Genomic DNA, 25,337 nt, shown 5'->3' on the forward strand with positions numbered 1-25,337 from the left:
TTAAAGCCTGGTGCAAAAGCTGGTTCCATTTGGGAAATTATTTTCTGTAGGAAAAACGTGAGTCTTTCCATAATTCAACTTATTAAACTCCATTGTAATTTCCACAATGGATTTCCCCTTTGTTTCTGGAAGGAATAGATAGATGAAAACACCTGAGGCAGCAAGGATTCCCATGAAGATCAGGAAGCAGAAGGGACCAAGATATTCCTGAAATTAGAAATAAAGGAAAATTTAGAATTTAAAAAAGAAAAAAAAGACATGCATGCATTCCATTCTTACATATTGTTTGCAAATATTTGGCTAGCTGGAACTGGATAGAGCAGTGATTGCTGTTTGTTTGCTCATTAGTTGAATCTCTTACCACAGTGAATGGAAAAATCATCCCAAGCAGAAAGAGGCCCATCCAGTTGATAATGCCCACAATGACAAAGGCTGATGGGCGGAAGTTCTGGTTGAAAATTTCAACCATGACAGAGATGGTGGCTCCAGCTGGTGAAGGCAGAGAAAAGTAAATACACAGTAAGTTGCACACAATCTGTTCCTCATGGTGGCCACCTTGCTGAGAAGGTGGTCACCAGAGTGCCGAGGTACCCCGGCAAGAGGATTTTCCAGTGGCTATGGCAGGGGGCTGCAGTGCGCCTGTACAAAGGCATGCTTCTCAGGGTGAATGCTTTTCTGGAGGCAGGGAGAGGAAGTCTGTGTACCCTGGATGTGACCTGAAAGCCTGTTGCTACCTGGCTTCAGCTGTAGTTCCACCACCCACCCATATGGCGGTGTCCTCAAGATTGGCAGCCTTCTGGAGGTGCCTAAGAGTAGGCTTCATCCGAGCCTTCTGGAAACAGCAGGTTGGCAGGATCTGACACATGCCTTAGTTCTAGCCCACGGTGTTGGTGCCAAGAGAGGTTGTGGGGCGCAGAATTGGGGTGGTCACACATTTTGGGGATGCCAAGCGGCTGCATGTCCTTTCCTCTCCTCCTCCAATGGTTGGGTACTTTCTGTAGGGTGGTAAGGCAGAGCCATTCAGCTTCTTCAGCCCCAGTGGGCTGCTTGTGTACCCCAGGTGTTGGTGCAGTGCTCGCTGCTAAGTGTCCCTGCCCATTGTGCCCACGGCTTGAGTACTCACAAGGTCCAATCCCATAGAAGAGAACAAAGAGGAAGATGAGAAGGACGCTGCAGTAGTGCATCCAAAAGAAGCGATGCTAGAATGAAGAAAAGGTGCCTTGAAAACACAGCACTCTGGCCTCTTGCTAAGGCAGTCAAGGTTCTGGGTAACAGTGTGTGCTGAGCTGGTGTTCATGCCTTGTGTCTGAGAAGCTGTGAGGAACTGTCACCTGGGGCAGCAGCTTCATCATGCCCCACAGCCAGGCCCAAAAGACTGACTTACTTGGAGGGAGAGGGTTACTGTGAGCAGTGCAAGCACCAGGACCATCGATGCGTAGCCTCCCCAGAGCAGCAGCCTCCGTCCGAAATGCTCTATGATGGAGCTCTGGAAGGCAAGAAGGTGAAGCGAAGAAGAGCTGAGCCGATGCATTGCCTCTGGTGGCAGAAAACCACCCCCTCAACAGCATACCATTGACATGGCATTAGCATAAGAAATCCCGTTTTTCCCTTGCAGTTCTTTCCCAATCTTGAAGAAGGATCTGGAAAATATACTGTGACAGTCTGCTAAGAATCCTGAAGCTCTGTCTTTTTTTTAAATGTAGATTTTGAAATGGATTTATTTATTTATTTCATTTTTATACCACCCAACAGCCTAAGGTTTTCTGGGCAGTTAACAAAGATTTAAAAATTGGAATGTTTTAATGTTTAAAATATAAACATTTTAAGCATGTAAGCATGCTTATGACATGTAAGCATAACATAGTATAAAGAGCACCTGCAACCTCCCCCGGCCCCATTTCTGTACAAAAAGAGGCAGGAGGACAGGAAGGCCTCAATTTTTATTTAAGCTCTAATTTTTCTCTGAACTTACACACAGGATAGATGAGAGGCACTCGCAGATCCCGACCCCCAGTGCAAGGTATGGGATGAGTTCTTCTTCAAACCTTGCAGTGCGGAAGACCTCAAAGGAGTAGAAGTAGATCTGAAAGTGGCAGAAAGGAGATGAGGGTGTCTGCTTCTTTAGAAGAAAAGAAGATAAGTGGCTTATGGCTGGTTTATGATGCAAGACCTGATTCAGGCTCTGATGGGATTAGAGCTGTGCCTTCTCACGGAGCCGTCTGCTGGCCTGCACACATAGCCAGCAGAGGGTCTGTTCGGCCCGCCTGCCTGCCTTCCACATGCTACAGCATTTCCTTACACATGAGTCAGTGGAGGCTCCTGCTGCAATTCCTTGAAACTCACATCAGCCTCAGATTAGCTTTCATATGAAGGCAACCTACCTTGAGTGAGGCTCCTGCACAAAGAGTCACTGCTAGTTGATGTGCTGGGGCTGCACATAACTGCTAATGTGCACTTGACTTGAAGTAGGGGCTAGATCACCTGGCCCCCTGCCCATGGGCCTCCTGTTCACCCGAATGCCTGACCCTTAACCTGGAGATGGTTGGGCCATGCCCAACAAGCCAAGGAAGGGCTGAGGCTTTCAGAAACCTTCCCAGCATAGTTCTCTGAACCTTGCTTCTCTCTGGGGCTGCTGGTCCAACAGGTTGTCAACTCTCAGCAGCTACCACCATAGACAGGCAAGACTCAACTGCATTGATGCCACAGAGTTGTAACGTGGTCATGACGGTGATCATCACATACAGCTGCCAGCGCAGGGATTGTGCCTGTATCACTTCAAGGACCCGTAAGTGCTTGGTGCTTGGCATAGCTGCCTTCTCCTTCTTTAGGTCCTCAATTTCTGCTTGATGGTCTCCTTCACCCCAGAGTTGCTTGATGGCTGTGACACAGAAGAAAATAAATATCTGAATCTATCCGTGTGCCCTACCATGCACACAGTGTATGTGTCAGTCACTTAACACATGAAGTGTGGCTGAAAGTTAGCAAAAGTGAGACCAGTCTATTAGGGCTGTTTACACATTAGGTGTTTGCTCTGGAATTACTCTCATGTGTAATACAACTGAACACATACAACATTGTCATCTAATGTTGTTCTCCTGTTTTCCCTATGATGGTTCAGTCTGTGCTGAAAGTTCACAAAATCCATGCACCTGCACCTCTCCACATCTTCACTATTACCTTTTCAGTCAATGCTATTTTAGTCATGTGTATTACTCCTGAATTCATTTTTAAAGTGTGTTAAAGTGCTTTTTGCTTATGTTCAAAAAAACAACACAGTCAAGTGATAACACTGAAATTTGTTAGAATTTTAATACAGCCTTAAGCATGGACATCCAACCATCCAAAGGGGCTGGGCTGGTGGGAGTGCAGGACAAGAGCCTTCTTTGTGGCAGGACCACAGCTGTGAAATCCCCTCCTGCAGCGGGACTTGGTCCCATCTTTGCTCATCTGGGTGGGTAGCTCAGACCTTTCCATTCTACTTGGCTTTAAAGTTGATTCTATTGCTTTTCTTTGATTATATTTTTATTCACATTTATGTACACATTCAATATGTTTGTTCTTGCATTCTCACCATTCACATACTAAGTAGCTAAAATAAAGTGAGGCAACTACAATATTAAACAAAATCTAAAACTAATGTATATTCGTCCATGACTTATCTTGCACAGGAGACACTATGACCATGAAAATAAATACAAGAAACTAACACGTTGCTAACATGGCATGCTGAGGTTCATTGCCTCTTGTCCACTGGCATAACTTTGTCATTTATGCACAGGAATACAGAATGAATACTGAAAATACCCCTGCAGTGTAGCAAGTCTTGTGATAATTCTGTGCGAGGTCAATGCTTAGACAGAGCTAGGCATGGTCAGTCCAAAACCACACTGGATTTATTTGCAGAAACAGCAGTCGCTGACCAGTGAAAAAACTGTTAAATTGCCTTTATAAGGATTCCAGAATTATTTGGGGCTTTTTGTTGCATCTGTTCTGGGGAAGGCACTTACATCATTGAACTTGGCAAAAGAATAATGTGAAACTTGAGTAGGCCCTAAAATCCTAGATATGTATGTATGCACACATATGCCCGGCAACAGGCATGTGGCACACCTGTCCCCCCTTTACAAACCAGAAACCCAGTTCCACCCTGGTTGCTGGAAATGGGCAGGCCAATTCAGCTGGAGGCGGCTTCCCATGGCCTCCACTCGCTGACAGCAGAAAGTCTGATTACAGGTTTTGACAGAATGGAGAGGGCAGAAGATGAGAGGAGCTTTCAAGGGCCGCCCCTGAGCACACATGCAAGCCTGGCCCTCAGGGCCTGGTGGAGTCCCAGCCTGGTCCTGCAAGGTCCTGTCAATTGCAAAGGGGTCTCCTACCTTTCAAGAAGGCTTCTTCGTTGCCCTTCTGTATTAGAAGGTAGGATGGTGAATCAGGGAAGCAAGGGAGCATCACCAGCTGGACCACGGCTGTGAGTGCACTAAAGGCCAGCAGCAAAGGCCACGAGGATTCATTTCCTAACAATTCCCTGCCAAGAGGAGGACGAAAGAGTCATTTGGTTTATGCAGAACAAAGGCAGGCCCTTGTACTGCTTTCAAAACCCACAGTGGACTACATGCCACACTTCACAAGGTTCCTTACCAGGCCAGGCTTCTGAGGCATTAGGCATAGGTAACATTGCCGGCATTGACACGGCATGGTTCTGTCCGCTAGCTAGAGTGGGAAGTGAAGGGTTAATGCCACACAAAGATGAGACTGCCCTTCATACAAAAACACTTTAGGGCATATAAATCACATGGGTTTATTTTGAATCTGGTAGTGAAGAAGGAACAGCACCAACATTTAAACAATTCCATTATTCTTCTCTTCCCCCTCTACTCCCCCTCCCCAAAAACCCACTGAAATAAGTTCTCCAAATAGAAAATCCATTCATTGTTCAAATGTTGAATAGAATGTTGTAACCTTTTTGATCGTTTTGAACAAGGGGAGTAATTTTAGCATAGAACTTTAAGTACTAGAGACTTTCACTGTGGCTAGCACATTTTATTTCAGGGATAATGGAATGAAGTACAATCCAGCTTTTATACTGAAACAAATACAAGGGGATTTTATATACTATGGGTTATTCTGCAACTGGCTTGTTTGTTATTCTTTCAAACTGTATATGATAAATGGGGGAAAGTATGTGGGAAACTATTACCCAGTATCAAATTATCATATTCAAACTATCTTATGTTCAGTCAATTTATTTGGCATCAGCTGATCTTGAAACATTTTTTAAAATCAGAAACATATCAAATAGTACTGCTCATCCCAAATTGCTAGTTCAAATTTCATGTGCAAATAAGCCGCGTGGATTCATTGTTCATGGAACTAGCTGCACAGTGCCTGACAGAGGATGGCGATTGCTCTGGCTTCTGAGTGGGACGATGTAAATTGGAGACCTGCAGCAGCAGGGGGTTTGGTCCAATGCTATTCATGGCCCCCTCCAACTCGACTGTTCTATGACTCTCTGATCCCCCCCCCCCCCGGCCTCTGATTGCCTTTCAGGCACCATCTGTATCCCATGAGTGTTTACTTCCTCGCACCAACAGCCACCTCTTTTTTGCCGTTTGCCTGCTGCATGTGAGGGACCTCTTCTGCTTTTGCCAGTTGCCATCAGGAGGCTCCCCAGCCCCTCCACTCTGTAAACTTTCACACCCTTCGTGTTTTCCCTTTAGGGCTGTTCTTTGCTTGCCTAGGCCCATCCTCTCCCCTCTGTGTTGCTTTGCTCCCTGACCCACCGCACAATGTCAAGGTTAGACTAACAGGAAGTGCCACCACTCTTCTGGCAACCCTACAATCTCAGCAGGCCCTGTTCCTGCAAAAGAAAACAAGACTTCACACCCAATGAACTTCCAATCAGAGAAGCCATCGTGGCTGGAAAAAGCGGGCCATGATTTTTTCTGAGTATTTGTGTTTCCTCTGTCTGGTATTTCGTTGTAAGAAAGACCATGTCACGGAACCTCTACATGTGATTTTATTTCTATGAGAAAAGCTCCTCTTCACTTGATACTGAGAACAAAAACTAAAGAGAGCAGGTGTGCTGGAGGTGTACGATCAAAAGAACATTTATAGTTTATTCAGACATAGAGGAAATATATGCAGCATTTACGTCAGGTAGGTCCAAAGTCCGGCCCGGGGGGCCAATTGTGGCCTGTTTTCAAATTTCAAGCGGCCCGCAATCTCTTCTCCCCGCCGGCTCAGCCTGTCACTCATCCCCGCCGGCTGGCGTTTTTCCCTTCACAGCACAGCGGTTCCCGCAGCTGTCCCCTGCTGCCTCCTGCCCCTTCAAGGCTGGTGGTTTCACCAGAAGATGGCAGTAGACCTGAGTCAGCACTCTCGCCGCGTGACCCTTGCGACACAAGGCTTGTGCGCCCATTTCTAAAATGGCGACTGTAACTAAAAAAAGGAAAGTTGACAGCGAGGGCCGCCGCTTCCAGGACAAGTGGAAATTGGAGTATTTTTTCACTGAAATACGCAACAACTGTGTCTGCCTAATTTGCCAAGAGACTGTGGCTGTTTTCAAGGAATTCAATATCAAGAGGTACTACCAGACGAAACATGCTAACTACAACAAGCTATCTGGGAACGAACATGGCGAAAAATTGAAGGAACTGGAAGCTGCTTTAACGGCACAGCAGCGCTTTTTCACAAGAGTCCGTGAGTCAAATGAAAATGCCACAAAGGCGAGCTACGAGGTGGCAACGCTGATTGCCAAGCACTGCAAACCTTTTACTGAGGGTGAATTTATTAAAGACTGCGTGATGAAAATGGTGGAGAAAATTTGTCCTGAGAAGAAGCAAGAGTTTGCCAATGTTTGCCTGGCTCGTAACACTGTGGTACGGAGAACTGAAGACGTTTCATCTGATATTAAGAGGCAAAAGGAGTGGAGTTTGACTTTTTTTCGTTAGCCTGCGACGAAAGCATGGATGCATTTGACACCGCTCAGTTATTGATTTTTTTGAGAGGAGTGGACAATGACATGAACGTGAGTGAAGAGCTAATTGACCTCCAGAGCCTTAAGGACCAAACAAGAGGAACAGATTTATTTGTTTCTGTTTGTTCCGCCGTAGATGACATGAAACTACCATGGAATAAAGTCACTGGGATTATTACGGATGGCGCACCTGCCATGGCTGGTGAGCGAAGTGGATTATCAACCCTAGTCTGTAACAAAGTCAGCGAAGAAGGAGGCAAATCTATAAAAGTCCACTGTATTATTCACCAACAAGTTCTCTGTGACAAACATCTGAAATATGATCATGTTATGAAACCGGTGATGAAGGCTATTAATTATATTCGCTCCAAAGCCCTGTGCCACCACCAGTTTCAACAGTTTCTACTCGACATCCAGGCTGAATACGGAGATGTTGTGTATCACAACGAGGTAAGATGGCTCAGTCGGGGGTCTGCACTGCAGCGCTTCTACTTTCTTAGGGAGGAAATCGGACAATTCTTGGCAAACAAGGGACAACCGATGCCAGAGCTATCTGATCCTGTTTGGCTGGCTGATTTTGGATTTTTAGTTGACATAACACGACATCTGAACATGCTGAACACGAGCCTTCAGGGGCAAAATGCAGTGGTAAGCCAACTGCATTCACATATCAAAGCCTTTGGAACCAAGCTGCTACTTTTCCAAAGGCACCTGTCACAAACACAGCCCGATACCACACATTTCCCATCGCTGCAGGAAATGACCAGTTTTCACAGAACAATATGAGTGCGCAAATAAGGAGGTATGAAGCAGACATCTCATCTCTGGCTGAGAAGTTTCAACAGCGCTTTCAGGATTTTGCAGCTATTGAAAAGGAGATCACGCTTTTTTCATCTCCTTTCTCTGTGGACCCTGATGATGCTCCAGACCACCTGCAGCTGGAGCTTATTGAGCTGCAGTGTGACGCCGAGTGTCGCAGTCAGCACCAACAGCTCCCTCTTGTCATCTTTTACCACCAGCTGGATAAAGACAGGTTCCAAGAGATTCGAACATTTGCTAAGAAAATGCTGAGCTTGTTTGGTTCGACATACTTGTGCGAGAAGACATTCTTGGTTATGAACATTGACAAGAACCGCGTGAGGACGAGACTAAGTGACTTTCACCTGCGTGACATCCTGCGCATCAAAACCACTGTTTTTGAGCCAGACCTGGCCTATATAATGCAGTTGAGATCTCAGTATCACCCTTCACATTAGTGCAGGGTCTTTCATAAAATAGTTCATTTGCATTTAATGTTAATGGTTCAAAGAATGTCAGGCTGAATGGTCGGCCCCCACACATTTTCACCTCACCAAATCTGGCCCTCCTTGCAAAAAGTTTGGACACCCCTGATTTAGGTAGTCCTCAAAGAGACTTGTACAAGATCGAGTCTGTACAAAACACTTTTATAATCAGTTACATGCACAGTTAGTGGGGTGGAGGATCAGGTGGGGAATCATATAGGCAGCTTGCTATAGGAATATTGAGGTAGAATCATAGAATGGAGTTGGAAAGGGCCAGAGGCCCATTGGATCCAAGTCCCTGCTCAGTGCAGGACTCCCAGTTAAACCATCCCCCTCCAATGGCTGTCTAGTTGCATCTTGAATGCCCATAGTGTGGGAGAGCCCACAGCCTGGCTCGGTAATTGCCATACTGCTGCCATACTGTTATAACAGTCAGGAATTTTTTCGATATTTAACTGGAATCTCATTTCCGGTAACTTGAGCCCGTATGATTCCATGTCCCGTAGGATTAAGAGACCTTGTCCTTCCTCTTTCTGACAGCCTTTCAATTACCTGTAGAGTGCGATCACATCTCCCTTCAGTCTTCTCATCTCCAGGCTAAACATGCCCAACTCCTTCAATCTTCCCTCATAAGGCTTTGTTTCCAGTCCTGAGATCAGCCTTGTTGATCTCCTCTGAACCCCTTCTAGCTTGTCTGCATCATTCTTAAACTGTGGTGCCCAGAACTGGACACAGAACTTCAGATGAGGCCTAGCCAGGGCTGAATAGAGAGGAATTAGTGATTTGGAAGTGATATGTCTTTAATGCAGTCTAAAATAGTATTTGCCCTTTCTGGAGGAAGTTATCAGCAACACATGTCAGGAATCTCTTGGAAGGGAAATGTTTGGCAGAATTTGTCTCCCAACAGATATCAGGGAATTTCAAGTCCTCATAACGATGACATCATGACTCCTGGCAATTTGTTTTTCAGAAGTTTCATCCTCATTGTCCCTTTGACTGGGTGTTCGGTAATAGACTCCAACCGCTGTGTTCCTTTCATTCCTTGCTCCATTTATATTAATCCAGATGCTCTTTATGGGGCTACTAAGCTCGTCCTCCTGTATTTCTGTGCAGAGATATGTCTTCTTAACAGAGTGTGACTCTACCTCCCTTTCTATTCCTTCTGTTCTTCTTGAAGGTTCTATCCTTCAATTGTTGAATTCCAGTCATGGGCTGTAATCCCACCTAGTTCTCTTCCAAGTCCTAGAAGGACTGAAGAGAAAACTATCTGGGCCTCAAAGTTCTTGACTTTCCTCCCTAAAGCTTCAAAGTTTGACATGATTTCTGCAAAGAACTGCTTGGCAGTGTCATTTGTTCCCACATGTGGAAGAAGAAAGGGATACGTGTCAGTATGAACCTTGGCAGTCCTTCAGTTACATCACTAATCTGTCCTCCAGAGAGAGAACATACCTGACAAGTTCCATCAGTTTTCCTGAGATATGTGTGTTTCCATCTCATGCAACAACTCTGCCACAACGAACACTCTTCTCTTCTTCTTCTTCTTCTTCTTCCTCTTCCTCTTCCTCTTCTTCTTCTTCTTCTTGCAAGGCTTGCTGTCATTGCCACGACTGGACTGCTCATCAAGTCTCTTGTTCAGTGTTGCACCGGCTGACTTGCCGTTGTTCTTTGTGGTCTCTGTGCATTACACACGTGGGCTCTGCACCTGTGTGGGGCCTACTGTCAGGAAGATTTTCCTAGCTAAGTCTGTTTGGTGGAAGCCCCCCCCCCCATATACACAGGAGGGGCTCCCACCATTTTCTTCAGTTCTTTGGGTGCCTCGGGCCTCTTCCTTGAGTTTTCTCCTGCTATCTCATGACTACCTTCTAATATCGTCCATCATCATCGTCATCATCATCATCCCATTTCTATACTGCCTATAGCCAAGGCTCTGTGGGCAGCTCACAAGATTTCAAGTCACCCATCCAGATTGATCTCTTTCTCTGTAACTCTTTCTATTTATTACTGTCCTCACCCTTTTACCCCACCTTTGCTTTTTAAAAAATCCCCAAATAAATTAATAGTATTCTCTCTAAAAATAATATTAAAATAAAACAAAACCCCCTACCTATTATTGACTCTTTTGGGTCTATCCTTTTGCCTTACTCTTCTTCTCTCTCCCTGATGGTGCTCAAAGTATCTGTTAAGAAATGTGTTTGCTATGAACCCTGCCTACCTGCCATGAACGTCACCCCGTGTGCCTCTTCTGCTTGGGACAGAACCATGCCAGGTCCAGAGGAACCGAGGGTGCCGACTTACTGAACAGAGTGTGCATTGTCAAGTTGCACCCTCAGGGTTGCTAACCTGGCTGCAGTGCTGCCGCTGGCACACCCCCCACCTGCAGCTCCGTTCTCCTGCAATCCATCTCCAGAGCTCCACCCATCCCACCCACACCTTTGTACAGGTGCATGGACAAGGAGGAACACAGGGCACAGAAGGCAAAAAGGCCACAAAATGACAGAAGGTTTGTGTGCTTTCTGCAGTCATTCCTGCCTAGTCCTTTCCCCAGCTCTGTGATTGCTAGGTTCCTGCGATCGCCCTGACAGAACCATCAACAATGCTGTCCTTTTCTGCATTTTTTCTGCAGTGGGGCCCCCAGCCTAGCACCTGGGAACTTTGAAAGTTCTGTTCCCCACCTTGGATACTGTGCCTAGTCCCACAGTCAATCCGCACCAGGCCCTATACCAGTCCCCACACCTGTTCCCGTGGCCCCTCCCGTGCCCATTGCTGCAGTCCCTGTACCACCTCTGATGCTGGTTCCTGCACCTGCCCATTCCCGCAGTCCTTCTCCCCAGCTCCCTCACAGGCTCCTGCAATCGCCTTGATGGAGCGAGTGGCAACACTGTTCTTTTCCCCACACTCTTCTGCAGTGGCCCTTCAGTTGACTGCCCGGAGACTCTGAGGGCTCCATTCCCTGTGCCTCTTCCTGCGCCTGGTCCCACGCCAGTGCCCATGCTGGTTCCTGCAATGATCCCGTGCCACCTCCTGCTGCGCCTGCCCTACCCCAGCAGCCTGCTTCACCAGAAGTGCCATCCAAATTGGATGCCACCTTCACCACTGCTGTTGCAGGGAGGCTGCGCTGGCAAGCAATTCCTGCACTGGGGATCCTGGTCTACCAACCTGAGGAACTGAAGGCAGTCCACTCGACCTGCAGGTTCTGCAGCGGGGCTTTCCCGTCTACCACCTAGAGGAAATGAGGGTCCTGTTTTCTGTGGTTCCTTCATCTAGTCTCATGCCTGTTTCTGCACCCCAGCTACCTCCCCTCTCCTGGCAGCCTTTTTTGCCAGCTGGAGAATCATCACTTTCAGACCCAGATGACCATGACTCAGCCTCAGACTCAATGCTATGAGGAGGTGCTCACTTCCTTGCCAGAAGAAATCATTTCAGTGCAGCACTTGGGAATCCCCCTCCAAAGACCTGGGAAGGTTTTTTCCAAACAGGTCCTCCAGACAATGTCATCACTTGGACTGTATTCACAGAGGATGTGGAGGGCGCCAGCATAGCCACAGCCAATATCCAACTGGTTGGAAAGCTTGTACTGGGTCCAGGAGTGCGACATCTTGTTCCTTCCGCAGCATCCCTGTGGTCATAGTGGAGTGCTCCTCTCTCCGGCGCTTTGCAGCAGATTGGAGAATTGCCCTTTGCCAGTGAAGACCTCTTCAGTATCCGCACCAGTTAGTTACTGGTGCAGAATAGGAGACTGGACACCAAAGGGCAATGCTGCTAACCACTGCAGCCTGCCAGTCCCCCTCCAGCTGCATGCAGCTGGTTCGAAGAAAGCACCAGTTCCTGCAATGGTTCCTCTGATGGTCCTGGCAGAATTGGAGTGACACCACCGGCACTCAACATCACTCTCTCCCATGCTGATGGAGGAAGTATTCATGCTGCTACTGCAGGGAGCACTCCAGCTCATTCCTTCATACGATCTCTGCTTTGGTATTCTGTTGTGGTACAGGATGCTGGCCTTCTTCCCATGACATGAACTTCTTCATCCCCTATAAGAAGTTCCACATGGTCTTGTGCAGAATCTTCTGCTGTTATTGTGCCAAGGGAACTAATTCACCTCAATTGGCTACATCAGGGCAAGGCTCATTGCAATGGCAGCATGAGAGTGCCTACCAGCAGACAGGGCAGTGGCACTGGTAGACTCTACCTCAGGCTCCAGGTCAAACCCAGAGAAATGGTGCAGTGGATGCAGCAGCTCCTGGGGCTCATGGCAGTGAAGGTAAAAGTCACCTTGTTCGCAAGGCTATTGATTTGGCCGCCGCAGCTAGTTTGTGCATGCCTTCCGGCCCCAGCACAGTTTAGCCCGGAAGTGGCTGGTGGTCCTGTGTTTGGTTTGGGCAAACTTCACCTGGTGGACTTGCCGACACAACCTAGCAGAGGGAGTCACCTTCATGCTTGAAGAAGCCAGGCTTGACCCTGACTATGGACATGTTGCGCCCAGCCTGGGGAACACATTGAGCCAGCAGCAGGACCCATGGAGTCTGGGGGTATCAGGACCAGGGACAGCATATAAACTACTTCAAGATCCCCATGGTCCAGAAGGTGCTGGTCACATTCCACCTCTGCCTCAAAGACAAGCAGGTTCAGGTCATCATGGACAACACTACAATGGTGTTCAACCTGAGCAAGGAGCAAGGCAGCCCCTATCAACATCCCAGACTCACCTCACTTTGTGACTGGTGCTTCAAGAGAGGCAATGTCATCATAGTTATTCACCTGTAGACACCCTGAGCATTACAGTAGACACCCTGAGCAGGAAGACCAAGGGTACCTATGAATGGGAGCTACACGCAGAAGTCTGGATGCAGCTCTTTGAAACCTGGGTACCCTGTTGGTTGACCTCTTCCCCAAAAGTGCTGCCTTCTGCTCCTAAGCTGAACTCAGCCAGGGCTCAGTGGAGGGACTCATTTCTTCTTCACTGTGAAGGGACCCTGATCTGCCTGTTTCCACCATTCCTGCTGATCACCAGAAGGCTGGCAAAGATCTGGAGGAAAGGCACATCTGCATTCTCATCATGCCATAATGATCCCAACAGGCATGGTTTGCCTACCTATTCTGTCTGTCCAACCACAATTTCAGTTAATTCCCTTCAAGACCAGAAATCATCTCTTGAACCAAGGGATGATCCTGTACCCAGATGCCAGGACCATCTGCCTTACTGCATGGAGAATCAGCCAGTAAACCAGGACATCCCTATCTGTCCTGTGATATGGGCAACCCTAGATGCAGCCCTACAACCAAACACGGGAAGTCCCTCTGTAGTGAAATGGATCTCTCTCTCTCTGCCTCTCTTTCTCTCTGTTTTGCAGCTGTCACCAGGGCAGAGGGAACCTTTGATCCACACTGGGCATCCATCTGTCATATCCTTAACTTCCTCCATGGGCTGCACTCCAGAGACCTGCAACTGTCTTCCATTAAGGGCTCCCATGAGAATGAGTTTATCTGGGAAAATCTTCCCAAAAACTGGCCCCATGCAGGCACAGAACCCACACTGTGTTTTACAAATTGTGACCTGCTCAGAGGACCTTTGGGCTGATGTAGCAGACACTAAGTCCATAAATAAGTAAAGTGTCAGAATGCCAGTTACATGTATGCAGCCTTCCTTTCTTCCACTGCCCTCCAGTCCCATCCTCGATGAATGTGGCTCCACTCCTTCCACTGGTGCAGTGCCATCTTTAAGTTCTTTTGCACCTAACTGTTGCCTTCTCCGGGAAGTTTCTTCTTCATTTCCCATTACCTCAGGATTCTCTTCTTCTGTTCAGCTTGCTGTTGCACTTCTAGCAATTGCAGTTCCACCACTCTCCCTAAGAACTCTTGGTCTTCTTTTATTCGAATCCCTGAGGGTGGAAACTTGCTGCTCTAATGCTGTCACCTTTTCCTGCACTTGTTGCAAGTGTGGGCCATGCTGACTGCTGGCAAGAAGACAAACATTGCACAGACCATGCAGGTCACCACCACTGCGGAGCCTTCTCAGTCCGTTCTTTCTGCTGCCTTTTTGATTCTATCTTGCTGTGCCATTGTAACAATCAGTACTTTCTTCCGTCTTTGCTGAAGGTTAACAACAGGGTCCTACCAGTAAATAGGAGTTTCTTACAAGGAAGAAAATGGTGGGGGCAGGTGGAAACTAAAGGGAAACATGGAAAGGAAAAGGGTTAGGGACCTCCCTTGACCCCAGCTGCCAAACTCCAGTTTGCTCTCCCTGGGAGCTTGACTACTTGTACTCCAGACTCTCTAGACCAGCGGGGGCAGCTTCTGCTCATCTGCTCAGCTAAGAGTCAGGAACCAGACTTTATCTTCTTTTTATTTCCTTGAGAGTAAGAAATAAGGGAGAGTAAAGAGTTCATGAACAGAAGGTGGAGCTGCAAGAACAACTTGAAGCACCAGAGATGGAAGCAGAAGTGGAGACTGCTGAGGGAAACCAATGAAGAGGAAACTCAGTGGAGAAGGGTAGCAGTCAGGAGCAGAAGAATCAAAGACCACTTTTCTCCAGTGGAACCACTAGAACTAAATAAGTGCTTTCAGCAGAACCCTAACAAGAGGACATCCTGCAGAAGAAGAATGACAAGGGAACCTGCACAACAGGAAGCAAGTTTCAGAAAGACAGTTGAGGAGGAGGTTATTGTGGGGGCTCTCGGTTGCATGGAACTGAAATGCAGGTGTGTTGCAATGCCTCACCAAGGCATGCCATCTCCCTGGAACTCTGGAGAGATAAGTGAAAGGCCCAAAGCTCATGAAGCCCACAGACACCTGTCCCTTTCTTCTATTCCATGTGAGAATAAATGATACCACCAAGAAGAGCCACAAAGAGTTCTGGCTTATATAGAGTCAATAGAATAAATACATACAATTAATAAAATTAATAAAAGTCACTAATAAAAGAAACAAAAAGAGAGCTCTTAGAATAGCTACCAGCATTGAAACCAAGTATGGAAAGTTTTTAAAAGGCTGGCATACATCAAATGCAGCCTTAAGTGCCCTGCACAAGTAAAATTTCACTTGTCCATGAACAGAAAATAAGGATTCCCACAGCTGGCACAGCCTCCTCCACCTCTCACCACCCTCCTTGCTGCAGCTGGCCAGGCAACCTTTGAGGCCATCCCCAAAGGGCAGGCCAGGGCTAGCACTTGGTTTCTTACCCCTGGATCTCATGTTTCTGTCTCCAAACCCAAATTCAGATTCTGCAGCTTCAGTGAGGAAATGGAGAACTCCATTCAGCCTGGCTTAACTGCATTTTAGTGAGTGCTGTGGAGACCACCAGACCTTCAAGAGAATTGCTTCGGAGCTGCGTTCACATGGCACTGCTCCTCCCCAGCAGCAGCAACAGCAGCAACTGCTGCCGCTGTGGCTGGGCTCCAGCTGCACCACCTGTGCCCGTGCCTCTCCCTTCCTTTCAGACACATGCTCCTCTTGTCTCCCCCTCCTATTGGACACAGCTGCTCCTGGGTGCCACATCTGGGCACACATGGGCCAGTGCTTCCCCAGCCACGGGGGTGGAGGAGTAAACTGGGAGTGGCGGCAGCAGCAAGGAAACCCCAGGCCAGTGAGGCACAGGGAGCTGGCTGCTCTTCTCCCCCACCCCCGTACCCCCTCTCCTCAGAACACATTCGCCCCCAGGCAGCCAGAGCGGCAGAAAAGGAAAGGTGGCAGCATCGGAGGAGGAGCACCTGCATGCTGCTTTGCCTTGCCAGCTTTGCTGGTGCAAGAAGCATCAGAGTGAGCGATCTGCACCCTGTGTGTGAGCTCCGTAAGATACTTATGTGCCCAAAAATGAGTGTGGCTGTCAGACCCTGCCGAAGAAGCAGCCACGTTTCAGCCAGTTGCTTTAGTCCAGGTACAGAGAACAGTGAAAGCTAGCTTTCAAATATCGTCCCAGCACAATTTAGGCCCAGGGTTTGGAAGTGTATGAGGTAGGAGAGTGGAGGGTGTGATTTCTAAGGATCTTCCAGCTCCCTGTTCGTGAAATACCGTGATCAGGCCTACCCAAAGAGCACAAAGAGCCATGGCCCCTCTGTCAGGACAGATGCAATGGCAGACAGGTTGGGCTAATAAGTGGAGAATCGCAAAATGGTTTGGTGATGTTTTTGTTGGCCTAATAAAAGTATTATTAGGTAATAACGGTAAATTGCCCAGAAAGCTTCAGCTATGGGGTGGTATAGGAAACGAAATGAAACTCTTCATGATGAAAAAGAGAGAAGAGGTCTTGCGGTACCTTATTTAAAGCTATATTACTACGCAGCCAGTTTGGTTTGGATTTCAGATTGGATTATACATGTTAATGATAGATTAGTGAAGCTAGAAATAGAAGAAGGGATACATAAAAAGTCAGTTGTGGGCCAAAGAGTCAGTTTAAAAGGACTTAAGCAAGAGATGGCTTAATAAAAATTATGTATTCTATAAGCAGTCCTCCGATTTCTCCCTGATTGAAACATATGGAAAGTATGTAAGGAAAAACAATGATCTTATAACCTTTGGTGATCAATCAAGGACTATTTAAGCCTTGGAAACAACTAAAAGATGAAAGAAAATATATAAAATGACTCTACTACTACTAACTGGTTTCAAGATTAAAAAATGAAATCCATTCAGGGAAAGGTATTGTGAGAGGCCTGACAGAATTTGAAAAGCTGATTTGCAACAGAAGGATAATTTGTTAGGATAATTCTACAAGCAACTACTCCAATTTGATACTGAAAGTTTAAAAATCCATGATAATTTGGACACAGAACCCTGGAGATGAAATATTGTCCCAAAAAAGAGCAGCTTTATGAAAAAACATTAAATTTCCAGCCAGTCAAGCACTGAGAGAAAATTGTTTGGTTTTTTTTTTTTTGGTGGAACATTACTCTGAAAGATATTTTTAAAATGGACAAGAATTATAATGGAAAATGTTGAAAATGTAAAGAAGTAGATGGTACTTTCTGCCATATTTGGCAGACTTGTAATGAAATATAATTAAGATTTTGGCAAACTTCAACAAAGTACTGATTGACAAAAAGATACAATTCTGGGAGAAGGGGAATTTGCCAGGTTATGAATTTATCCATTATATTCATGGATGATCCCATGGCATTCTTCTTTCTTTTTCTTTTTTACATTTTTTCTCCTTTTGGTATTCTATTTCTTTTAAGAAAACAATAAAAAATTTATTTCAAAATTACTTGATTCAGTTTCTTTCACTATGTAATGTGAGGTTTGTTGCTACTACTCCATGCAAAAAAGTGGCTTTCTGGATGCTCAAAGCTTGTTCCTCAAATTTACTCCTGAACAATCCAGTCCTCCCCCTCAGGCTACCTGCACAGACTAGCTTTTTGTACTGTGCTGCTTCAGTCGTTACTTTTGAGAAGATACTGCTATTGCCTACTGCCACTTCCTCACACAGCTTTGCAAATATGCTCTCTGTCTTGCTGTAATATAGTGCTGCGTCAATGAGGATTGCTGCCACCGATTTGCATTCAGGATTGTAAAGTCACTCTGTGCCATGAATCCTCGAACTACGGCCCGTGGGCAGATGCAGCCCGCCATGCTGATTTATCGGTCCCGCCTCAGAGCTTCTGGACTCGCTGGTGGACTCGCTCCAAAAGTTCTGAGCTGGTGCAGGCGTACTCAGTGGGGAGACAGGCGCAATCTCAGTTGTGCTTGCGGGGTGGGGGAAGACGCAATTGCGCCTTCCTTCCCTGCATGAGCGCACCCGTGATCGAGCAGCGGCGCAGCAGAGGCTGGGAGGGAGTGCCGAGGGCGGCCAGGAGGCTGGCGAAGGCAGGTAGGAGCTGGGCAGAGGAGGGGGGGGGGGAGCGGCGGGGGGGGGGGGGGGGGGCCAGGGGGGCCGGGAGGAAGCAGGGGGCGGGGCCACCGGCCTGAGGGGCTGATAAGGCGCGTCCCTTGTCTGCGTCCCTTCTTTGTGGCCCGGGCTGCCCGGGGACTCCCTTCCCTGGGGGCTTGGCTCCCCTCCAGTTTATTTTTTTTCTTTTATCCTTGTGTGTGTGTGTGTGTGGGGGGGGGTTGTCTGGGAGAGCTGGGCGAGTGAGGAGCAGAGCAGCGCAGGACAGACAAGGCGGGGGACCAAGGCAGGGCCTCTGAGGGGTTCCCAATGGCAGACCAGGAGACGGCCCTGGCGGGAGTCACGGCTTTTGCTGTCCGCTGCGACAGCTGCGACACGTTCGCCCTTCTTCCCCAGGAGAGGCAGGGCTACACTTGCCCTGGGTGCAAGCGGGTGTCCCTCCTGGAGGAGGAGGTGCGGTGCCTGAGGGCCGAGAGAGCCCTCCAGGCCCCCCGGGAGCAGCCCCCCTCTGGACAGAGGGTCGAGGGAGAGGCCACAGGAGGAGCAGCCCCAGAGACGTGGAGGCATGTCACCCTCAGGAGGGGGAGGCCAGCACGGCCTCCTCCTTCTCCTGCACCAATCTGGAGCTGGGAAACAGGTCCTCTCCGCTTGGGGAGGCTGGGGCTGATGAGGCCTTGGGGGACCAGCAAGACCCCCCCAGCCTGGGGCCATATGTGGCAAGGGGGCCACTGCAGAGAGGTGAGGGCCAGGGCACGGCTGCCCACCACCACGAGCAGATGGCGGTGGGTGATCATCATCGGGGACTCTCTGCTGAGGGGCACTGAGGTGGTGGTGTGCCACCCCGACCTTGAGGCGAGGGAAGTCTGTTGCCTGCTGGGCACATGCATCCGGCATGTGAAGGACAGAGTAGATCATCTTCTTTACTCCGAGGGTCACCAGTTGCTTCTGGTGATTCATGTGGGTATAAATGATGTAGCCAGGCAGGGTGTGGGTGGGATCATCAGGGATTTCGAGGCTTTGGGGAAGAAACCCAGGGACCTTAAGGCCCAAGTGGCCTTCTCATCTATCTAACCGGTCTGGGGATCTGGGCCGGGCAGGGATTGGAGGGTCACTTCGGGTTCCTCGACCAGGGCACCTGGTTTCTTGCCAATAGACTTCTGGCAAGAGACGGTTGCACCTCCTGAGGGTGGGGAAAAGGTCCTCTGGAGCTTCGTCCAGAAGACTTTAAACTGAGCCGGTGGGGGGGAGTCAGGCCCCCCAGAAATGTGTCTGCACTGGACAAGTGTGGGGAGAGGATGAGGGCTCTGGGACCAGGGTTTTAGAGGTACTGCAGGGACTGACTGGACTCCTAAAAAGAGAGGGCTGGTATCGGGAAAGATGGGAGGAAGGAGGAGGCTGGGGACTCCAAAGAAAGGAAGCTGTAGGAAGGAGTTGAGGTGCATGTACACCAATGCTAGGAGCAAGGGTAATAAGCAGGAAGAGCTTGAAGCTCTCCAGGGAATAAGAGGATATAACCTGGTGGGGATCATGGAAACTTGGTGGGATGAAAGGCAAGACTGGAATGTAAACATAGAAGGGTATCACCTGTTTAGAAACATAGAAACAGAACGAGTCTGAAGGGGTCTCCCGGCCCATCTAGTCTGACCCCCGGCTCCAGCCGGCTCCGCTCACGACATGCCCTCCATGTGCATGTCCAGCCTGTCTTTGAACACCCTCACCGATGGGGTCGCAATGACCTCTCATGGAAGCCCATTGCACACCCTTGGGGTCCTGACTGTCAGGAAGTGCTTCCTGGCATCCAAATGGAACCTTGGCTCCCTGAGCTTTGCTCCGTTGGAGCGCGTCCTGCCTTCCTCTGCAGGGGAGAACAGGTCTCTACTCACGTCTGTGTGACATCCCCTCACATACCTGCATGTTGCCAACAGATCCCCTCTGAGTCTCCTCTTCTCCAGGCTGAAGAGACCCAGTTCCCTCAGTCTCGCCTCATCCCCCATCCCCTGCAAACCACCCACCAACCTTGTGGCCCTACACTGCACTGACTGTAACCAGGCTATATCCTTTCTGTAATGAGGGGCCCAAAACTGAACACAATACTCCAGTTGTGGGCGCACCAGAGTCGTGTAGAGTGGTAGTAATACCTCTCTTGATCTAGAAGCCACACTTCTGGCTATGCAGAAGGGTGGCGTTCGCCCTCTTGACCACCGCATCACACGGCTGACTCTTGTCTAGCCTGCAGTCAACCGGCACCCCGAGGTCCCTTTCACAAGTGCTGCTCTCCAGCCACTTGTCCCCTAACCTGTACTTATGACACCTATTCCTATGCCCCAAGTGCAAGACCTTGCACTGATCCACATTGAATACCATCCTGTTGTCTCCTGCCCACTTCCATAGTCTGTCCAGATCCTTTTGGATCTGGATCACCTGCTCCTCAGTTGTGGCCACTGCTCCAGTTTTAGTATCGTCTGCGAATTTGATCAGCAGACTGTTCACTCCTTCTTCCATGTCGTTAATGAAAAGATTAAACAGGATCAGCCCTAGGACAGAGCCCTGGGGGACCCCGCTTGTCTCTGGCCACCATCCCGACAATTCCCCACTAATGGGGATTCCCCTCTGCTTTCGGTCAGTCAACCATGCCCTAATCCACCGGACAGTGCTTTGGTGTATCCCAAAACTGCTCAGATTCTCCACCAGGATATCATGGGGCACTTTGTCAAAGGCCTTGCTGAAATCCTGGTAAACCACATCCACTGCATCCCCCCATCTAGCCATCTCGAAACCTTGCCACAGAATTCCACAAGGTTTGTCTGGCAGGACCTGTTTTTGCGGAAGCCGTGTTGTGTGGCTGCCAGCCTCCCTTCCCTATCTGGTATCACTAGATCTCTCGCTATTATGAGCCTTTCCATTGTTTTTCCTACAATGGACGTAAGGCTAACTGCTCTGTAATTCCCCATGTCTCTTCTACTACCCTTTTTGAAAATTGGGACCACTGATGCCACCCTCGAGTCCTCTGGAACTTCACCCATTCTCCACGAGGCCTCAAAAATAGAGGCCAGCGGGCGTGGGAGAACTCCTGCCAACACTCTAAGTACTCTCGGGTGTAACCCGTCAGGGCCTGGCGCCTTTGTGATGTCCAATGCCCTGAGGAGCCCCTCGACTTCAAGGGGGGTGACTCTAATCTGTGTCCCTAAGTCCCCAGTCTCATCTAATCTCCTATGCGGATATCCCCTGTCCTGCTTTGGGGAGAACACAGAGGCATATAGTCATTTACCATCTGTGCCTGTTCCCTTGCATCAGTCACTGGATCCCCTTCCTCCTTATTAATTGGTCCCACTTCCTGTCTCCTGTTTCTCTTGTTATTTACATGCTGAAAGAAGCCCTTTTTGTTGCTCTTGATATTCTTGGCAAGTCTCAGCTCATAATCAGCCTTAGCCTTGTGAAGAATCCTTCTGCAACGGGCCTCCTCCTCCAGGTATACCCTTTTGTCTATTTCCCCCACTACCCATTTCCTACGGAGGTTCCTCTTTCGTCTAATCCCTCTAACCACCTCCTTTCGCATCCATGGCAGCACTCTCCTCCTCCTCCCCGCCTTACTAACTAGACGTATTGTCAAAACTTGCTCCTCCATAACCTCCCTTTTGAGTGTCATCCACCCCTCCTCAACTCGCTTACCTTCCAGTAACCCATCCCAGGAGACTTTCCCCAGTCTGGCCTTCAGTTGGCCAGAGTTGGCCCTCTTGAAGTCCCAGCTTCTAGTGCTCGACCTGTTGCCCATCCGCAGTCCCCTGATCTCAAAGCAAAGGATGGAGTGATCACTCGCATCCAGAGCTCCCCTAATCTGTACTTCATCTATAAGCTCCTCTCTATCGGTCAAGACCAAGTCAAGGATGTTCCCCCCCCTCGTCACCTCTCGGACCCTCTGTGTGAAAAACCCTCCCTCTATAGCTTCTAGGAAGCGACGTGACCTGGCTGTCACCACCGAGTGAGTCTCCCAAGTAATATCCGGGAGATTGAAATCTCCCATAATTATTGTGTCTCTCCCCCAAGATATCCTTAGAATCTGGTCTGTCAGGATTTCATCCAGGGTGTCAAGTTGACCTGGAGGGTGATAACATACCCCCACTGTGAGGTCTCTTTCCCTGTCAAGTTTCACCCAGACTGCCTCTACCGAATCCCCATCTGTGCTGCATTCTATCTCACTGCATCCTATCCCTTCCCTGCCGTATTAAGCCATGCCCCCCCCTTTCCCTTCCTGTCCTTTCTAAAAAGGTGATACCCTCTATGTTCACATTCCACTTAGGCTAAACATGAGTCAGCAGTGTGATGGAGTGGTCAAGAGGGCGAAGGAACGCCACCCTTGGTTGCATAGCCAGAAGTGGCGCAGGGGGCGTGATAGACTGTTCCCTATCAACCAATTGCAGAATTCTGAGGAGGTGGGAACAAAGGCAAGCCTTGTTACACCAGAGAGAAGAAAGGCGGGGCCAGGAGAGCTAGTAAGAGAGACACCACTAAAGGATTAGCATCTGCATTGCAAAGACCTCAACAACAGAGCTTATCTGTAGAGTTGTAAAACTTGTAGATAAGTAGCAATAAAGGACTTCAGTTGGGTTGTTTACATGTTGAGTTGCACCTCAACAGAGAATGAGGAAACTGGACCTTTTCAGCCTGGAGAAGAAGAGACTCAGAGGGGATCTGTTGGCGACATACAGGTATGTGAGGAGATGTCACACGGAGGTGGGTAGAGACCTGTTCTCCCCTGCAGAGGAAGGAAGGACGTGCTCCAGCGGAGCAAAGCTCAGGGAGCCAAGGTTCAATTCAGATGCCAGGAAGCACTTCCTGACAGTTAGGACCCCGAGGGTGTGGAATGGGCTCCCACGGGAGGTGGTTAAGGCCCCATCGGTGCGGGTGTTCAAGGATAGGCTGGATGTCCACATGGTGGGCATGTCGTGAGCGGAGCGGGCTGGGGCCGGGGGTCAGACTAGATGGCCTGGGAGCCCCCTTCTGTCTCACTCTGTTTCTATGTTTCCCTGCACGAGCATGCCCGCGATCGCGCCCGTCTGCCCTCCATGATCTTGCTGGGGGGTGGGGGGGAGATGGCCGCGACTGCAGCTGTGCTTGGTGGGGGAGATGGCTGTGATCCTGTCCGCCTTCCCTGCACAAGTGCGCCTGTGATCGCGCCCATCTCCCCTCCCCCCCAGCATGATTGCAGACATTGTAGCATGTCCCTTGAATATGGGCATGCTCTTCCCCACTTCATCTTGGGTGTCTGCTGCAGCCCATGTGAGTGGAGCAAACATTTTTAATTTTTAAATTATTTTTAAATTTTCATTTAATTATAATTAATTTTTAATATCGAGTGTGCATAGGAATTCACCCATAGTTTTTTCAAACTATAGTCCGCTCCCACAACACAGTGAACTGGCCCCCTGTTTAAAATGTCTGAAGAGCCCTGCTCTCTGCAATGGGAGTGGCTGTGTGGCTCTTCCCCCCTTCTCTCTGCACATATTACCTTTAGGTTCATTTACCTCAGCTTCCCACTTCTCTGGTATGGGCTACTGGGATTTAACAGAAGTGCCACTGGAGATTGAAAAAGGGTGCCACCCATTCTCTGCCCCATCAGCCTCTGGGTGCTATAGATACCTCTGAACAGGTGCACTTACCCAAGACCAATAATTTGTCCTGCAACTTTTCCTAGTGTCAGAAAAACAGCCACTGTGGCATTGGTAAATCCACGCAGCTTCTTTGGTGAAATCTCTCCCACATATTGAGGGTGTATATTAAAAGCAAACCCTTAAAATAAACAAAAGCACACAATGAAGAGAGAACAATCTGACATCTCTGTTGTTATCTAAGATGAAGTCAGCACAAACTGTTTTTCCTCTCTTGCACCTGATGAACTGGCCCCTCACATGGTTCAGAACACACCCAGGTCCTGGCTCAGCAGGTCCTGGCTTCTCCCTGCGGCCCAGGCATCTTTGAGCTCGGACACTGGATGCACACATGGCTCCGCTCGGCTTGTCTCTTTATGGCTGAGCGCAACATGGAGGGGAAATGTAAGCGAGCCCAGAGCCTGCACAGGGAAGGAAGGGACGCCTGTGGGAGAGCCATGAATCTCACCCTTTTCACGTCCTTGAGCCAAGTGCAACCTCTGGAATAGCTGGCCATCAGCGCCACCCCTTCTCCTTGAAGATTTGCGCTCTGTGTTGGGGCAGTTGTATTGCTGCTCTCTACTTACCAATGCCAATTCCATAGAGGAGGCGCCCAAGGAAGATCATTTCAAAGGATCTGGCCCTCTTGCTGAAACCCATGGACAGTGCCGCAGTCAGCATGATTCCATTGGTTAACATTTGACATTTTTTCCTGCAATGAAATGAGTGACCAGCAGGAGAAAAATCTTCTCATGAGTTTTTTCAAATGAGTTTTTGGGGCAATAGCATCACCACTACAATAGCATGATATGCCCAGCCGGGAGGAGGCATCACACTGGTCTTGTGATGTGGCCTTTTACCAAGTGGAATTCAAAGAACCTTACACATGCAATACGGTATGGGGTGAGCATGCATCCTGCGAATGCTGCTGAACATCTTTCCCTGGTTTGCACCTCAAAGTACTGCAAGAATCAAATGCAGCAAAATTGTCCTGGATGAGAAAACACATGTAACCTCCTTGTAAAGTGATGGACAGGCAAGTACACACCCATTCAGGTTACCTTTACTTCACCCCAAACTGCCGCACAAGTGCTGATTGTATTTTCTGTGGCAGGCCCTAAAAGCTGCATATAGTAAATGAGTAAACCAGTCAACCACAAACCAGTACACGAGACATATGCAAAGCGCCTTTCCTTTATGGCTGAGTAATACCTCCCAGAACTCACATTCCCATGCCTAAAGGCAGGAATTTCAGGTATTAAAAAAATGACCCAGCTGGCAGTTTCATTTGCAGATCTGTGGATATGAGAACAGGAGAAACCTACTTTGGTTTTTTGCATGGTGAAGAATAAGCAACAAGTTTTGAATGAAGTTTTCCAACTTCCAGGGCAGGTGACTGGCTTCCATTTCAGACATCTGGCCCTTGGAGGCCACACATACAACAAAGATGCACATACTCACTTCCTGTATTTTGCTGTAAGGTACCCACAGCAAACGCTCCCCAACAGTCCTCCGAGACCATAGACAGACACAATGGAGGACCACAGCAATACGATGGTCTCTTGAGGGAGTGGAAAGCCATAGCGATCCATCCAGGTGTCATTAATAAATCT

General features: G+C 48.6%; 1 protein-coding gene across 1 annotated transcript; it reads right to left on the reverse strand.

The window, feature by feature from the left end:
• On the reverse strand, positions 1-25,337 carry LOC123030299 (solute carrier family 2, facilitated glucose transporter member 11-like). Its single transcript, XM_044444126.1, has 10 exons — positions 25,186-25,337; positions 24,312-24,436; positions 23,737-23,866; positions 4,377-4,525; positions 2,691-2,878; positions 1,973-2,083; positions 1,385-1,486; positions 1,124-1,199; positions 362-489; positions 1-207 (listed from the first exon to the last, which is right to left on the reverse strand). The coding sequence occupies exons 1-10, from the start codon at positions 25,314-25,316 to the stop codon at positions 1-3; spliced, it is 1,347 nt and encodes a 448-aa protein (XP_044300061.1). The 5' UTR covers positions 25,317-25,337.

The sequence above is a fragment of the Varanus komodoensis genome, unplaced genomic scaffold, assembly GCF_004798865.1.
Source record: "Varanus komodoensis strain SLA01 unplaced genomic scaffold, ASM479886v1 scaffold44_1, whole genome shotgun sequence".
Classification (NCBI taxonomy): Eukaryota; Metazoa; Chordata; class Lepidosauria; order Squamata; family Varanidae; genus Varanus; species Varanus komodoensis.

Excerpts from the sequence above, each read along its gene's own strand:
- LOC123030299 (XM_044444126.1), bottom strand. The coding sequence starts at position 25,316 with ATGGATCGCTATGGCTTTCCACTCCCTCAAGAGACCATCGTATTGCTG. Across the intron at positions 1,200-1,384 it reads CAGTAACCCTCTCCCTCCAA|CATCGCTTCTTTTGGATGCA; the intron begins GTAAGTCAGTCT and ends TCTTCATTCTAG. Across the intron at positions 208-361 it reads TGATTTTTCCATTCACTGTG|GAATATCTTGGTCCCTTCTG; the intron begins GTAAGAGATTCA and ends TTCTAATTTCAG.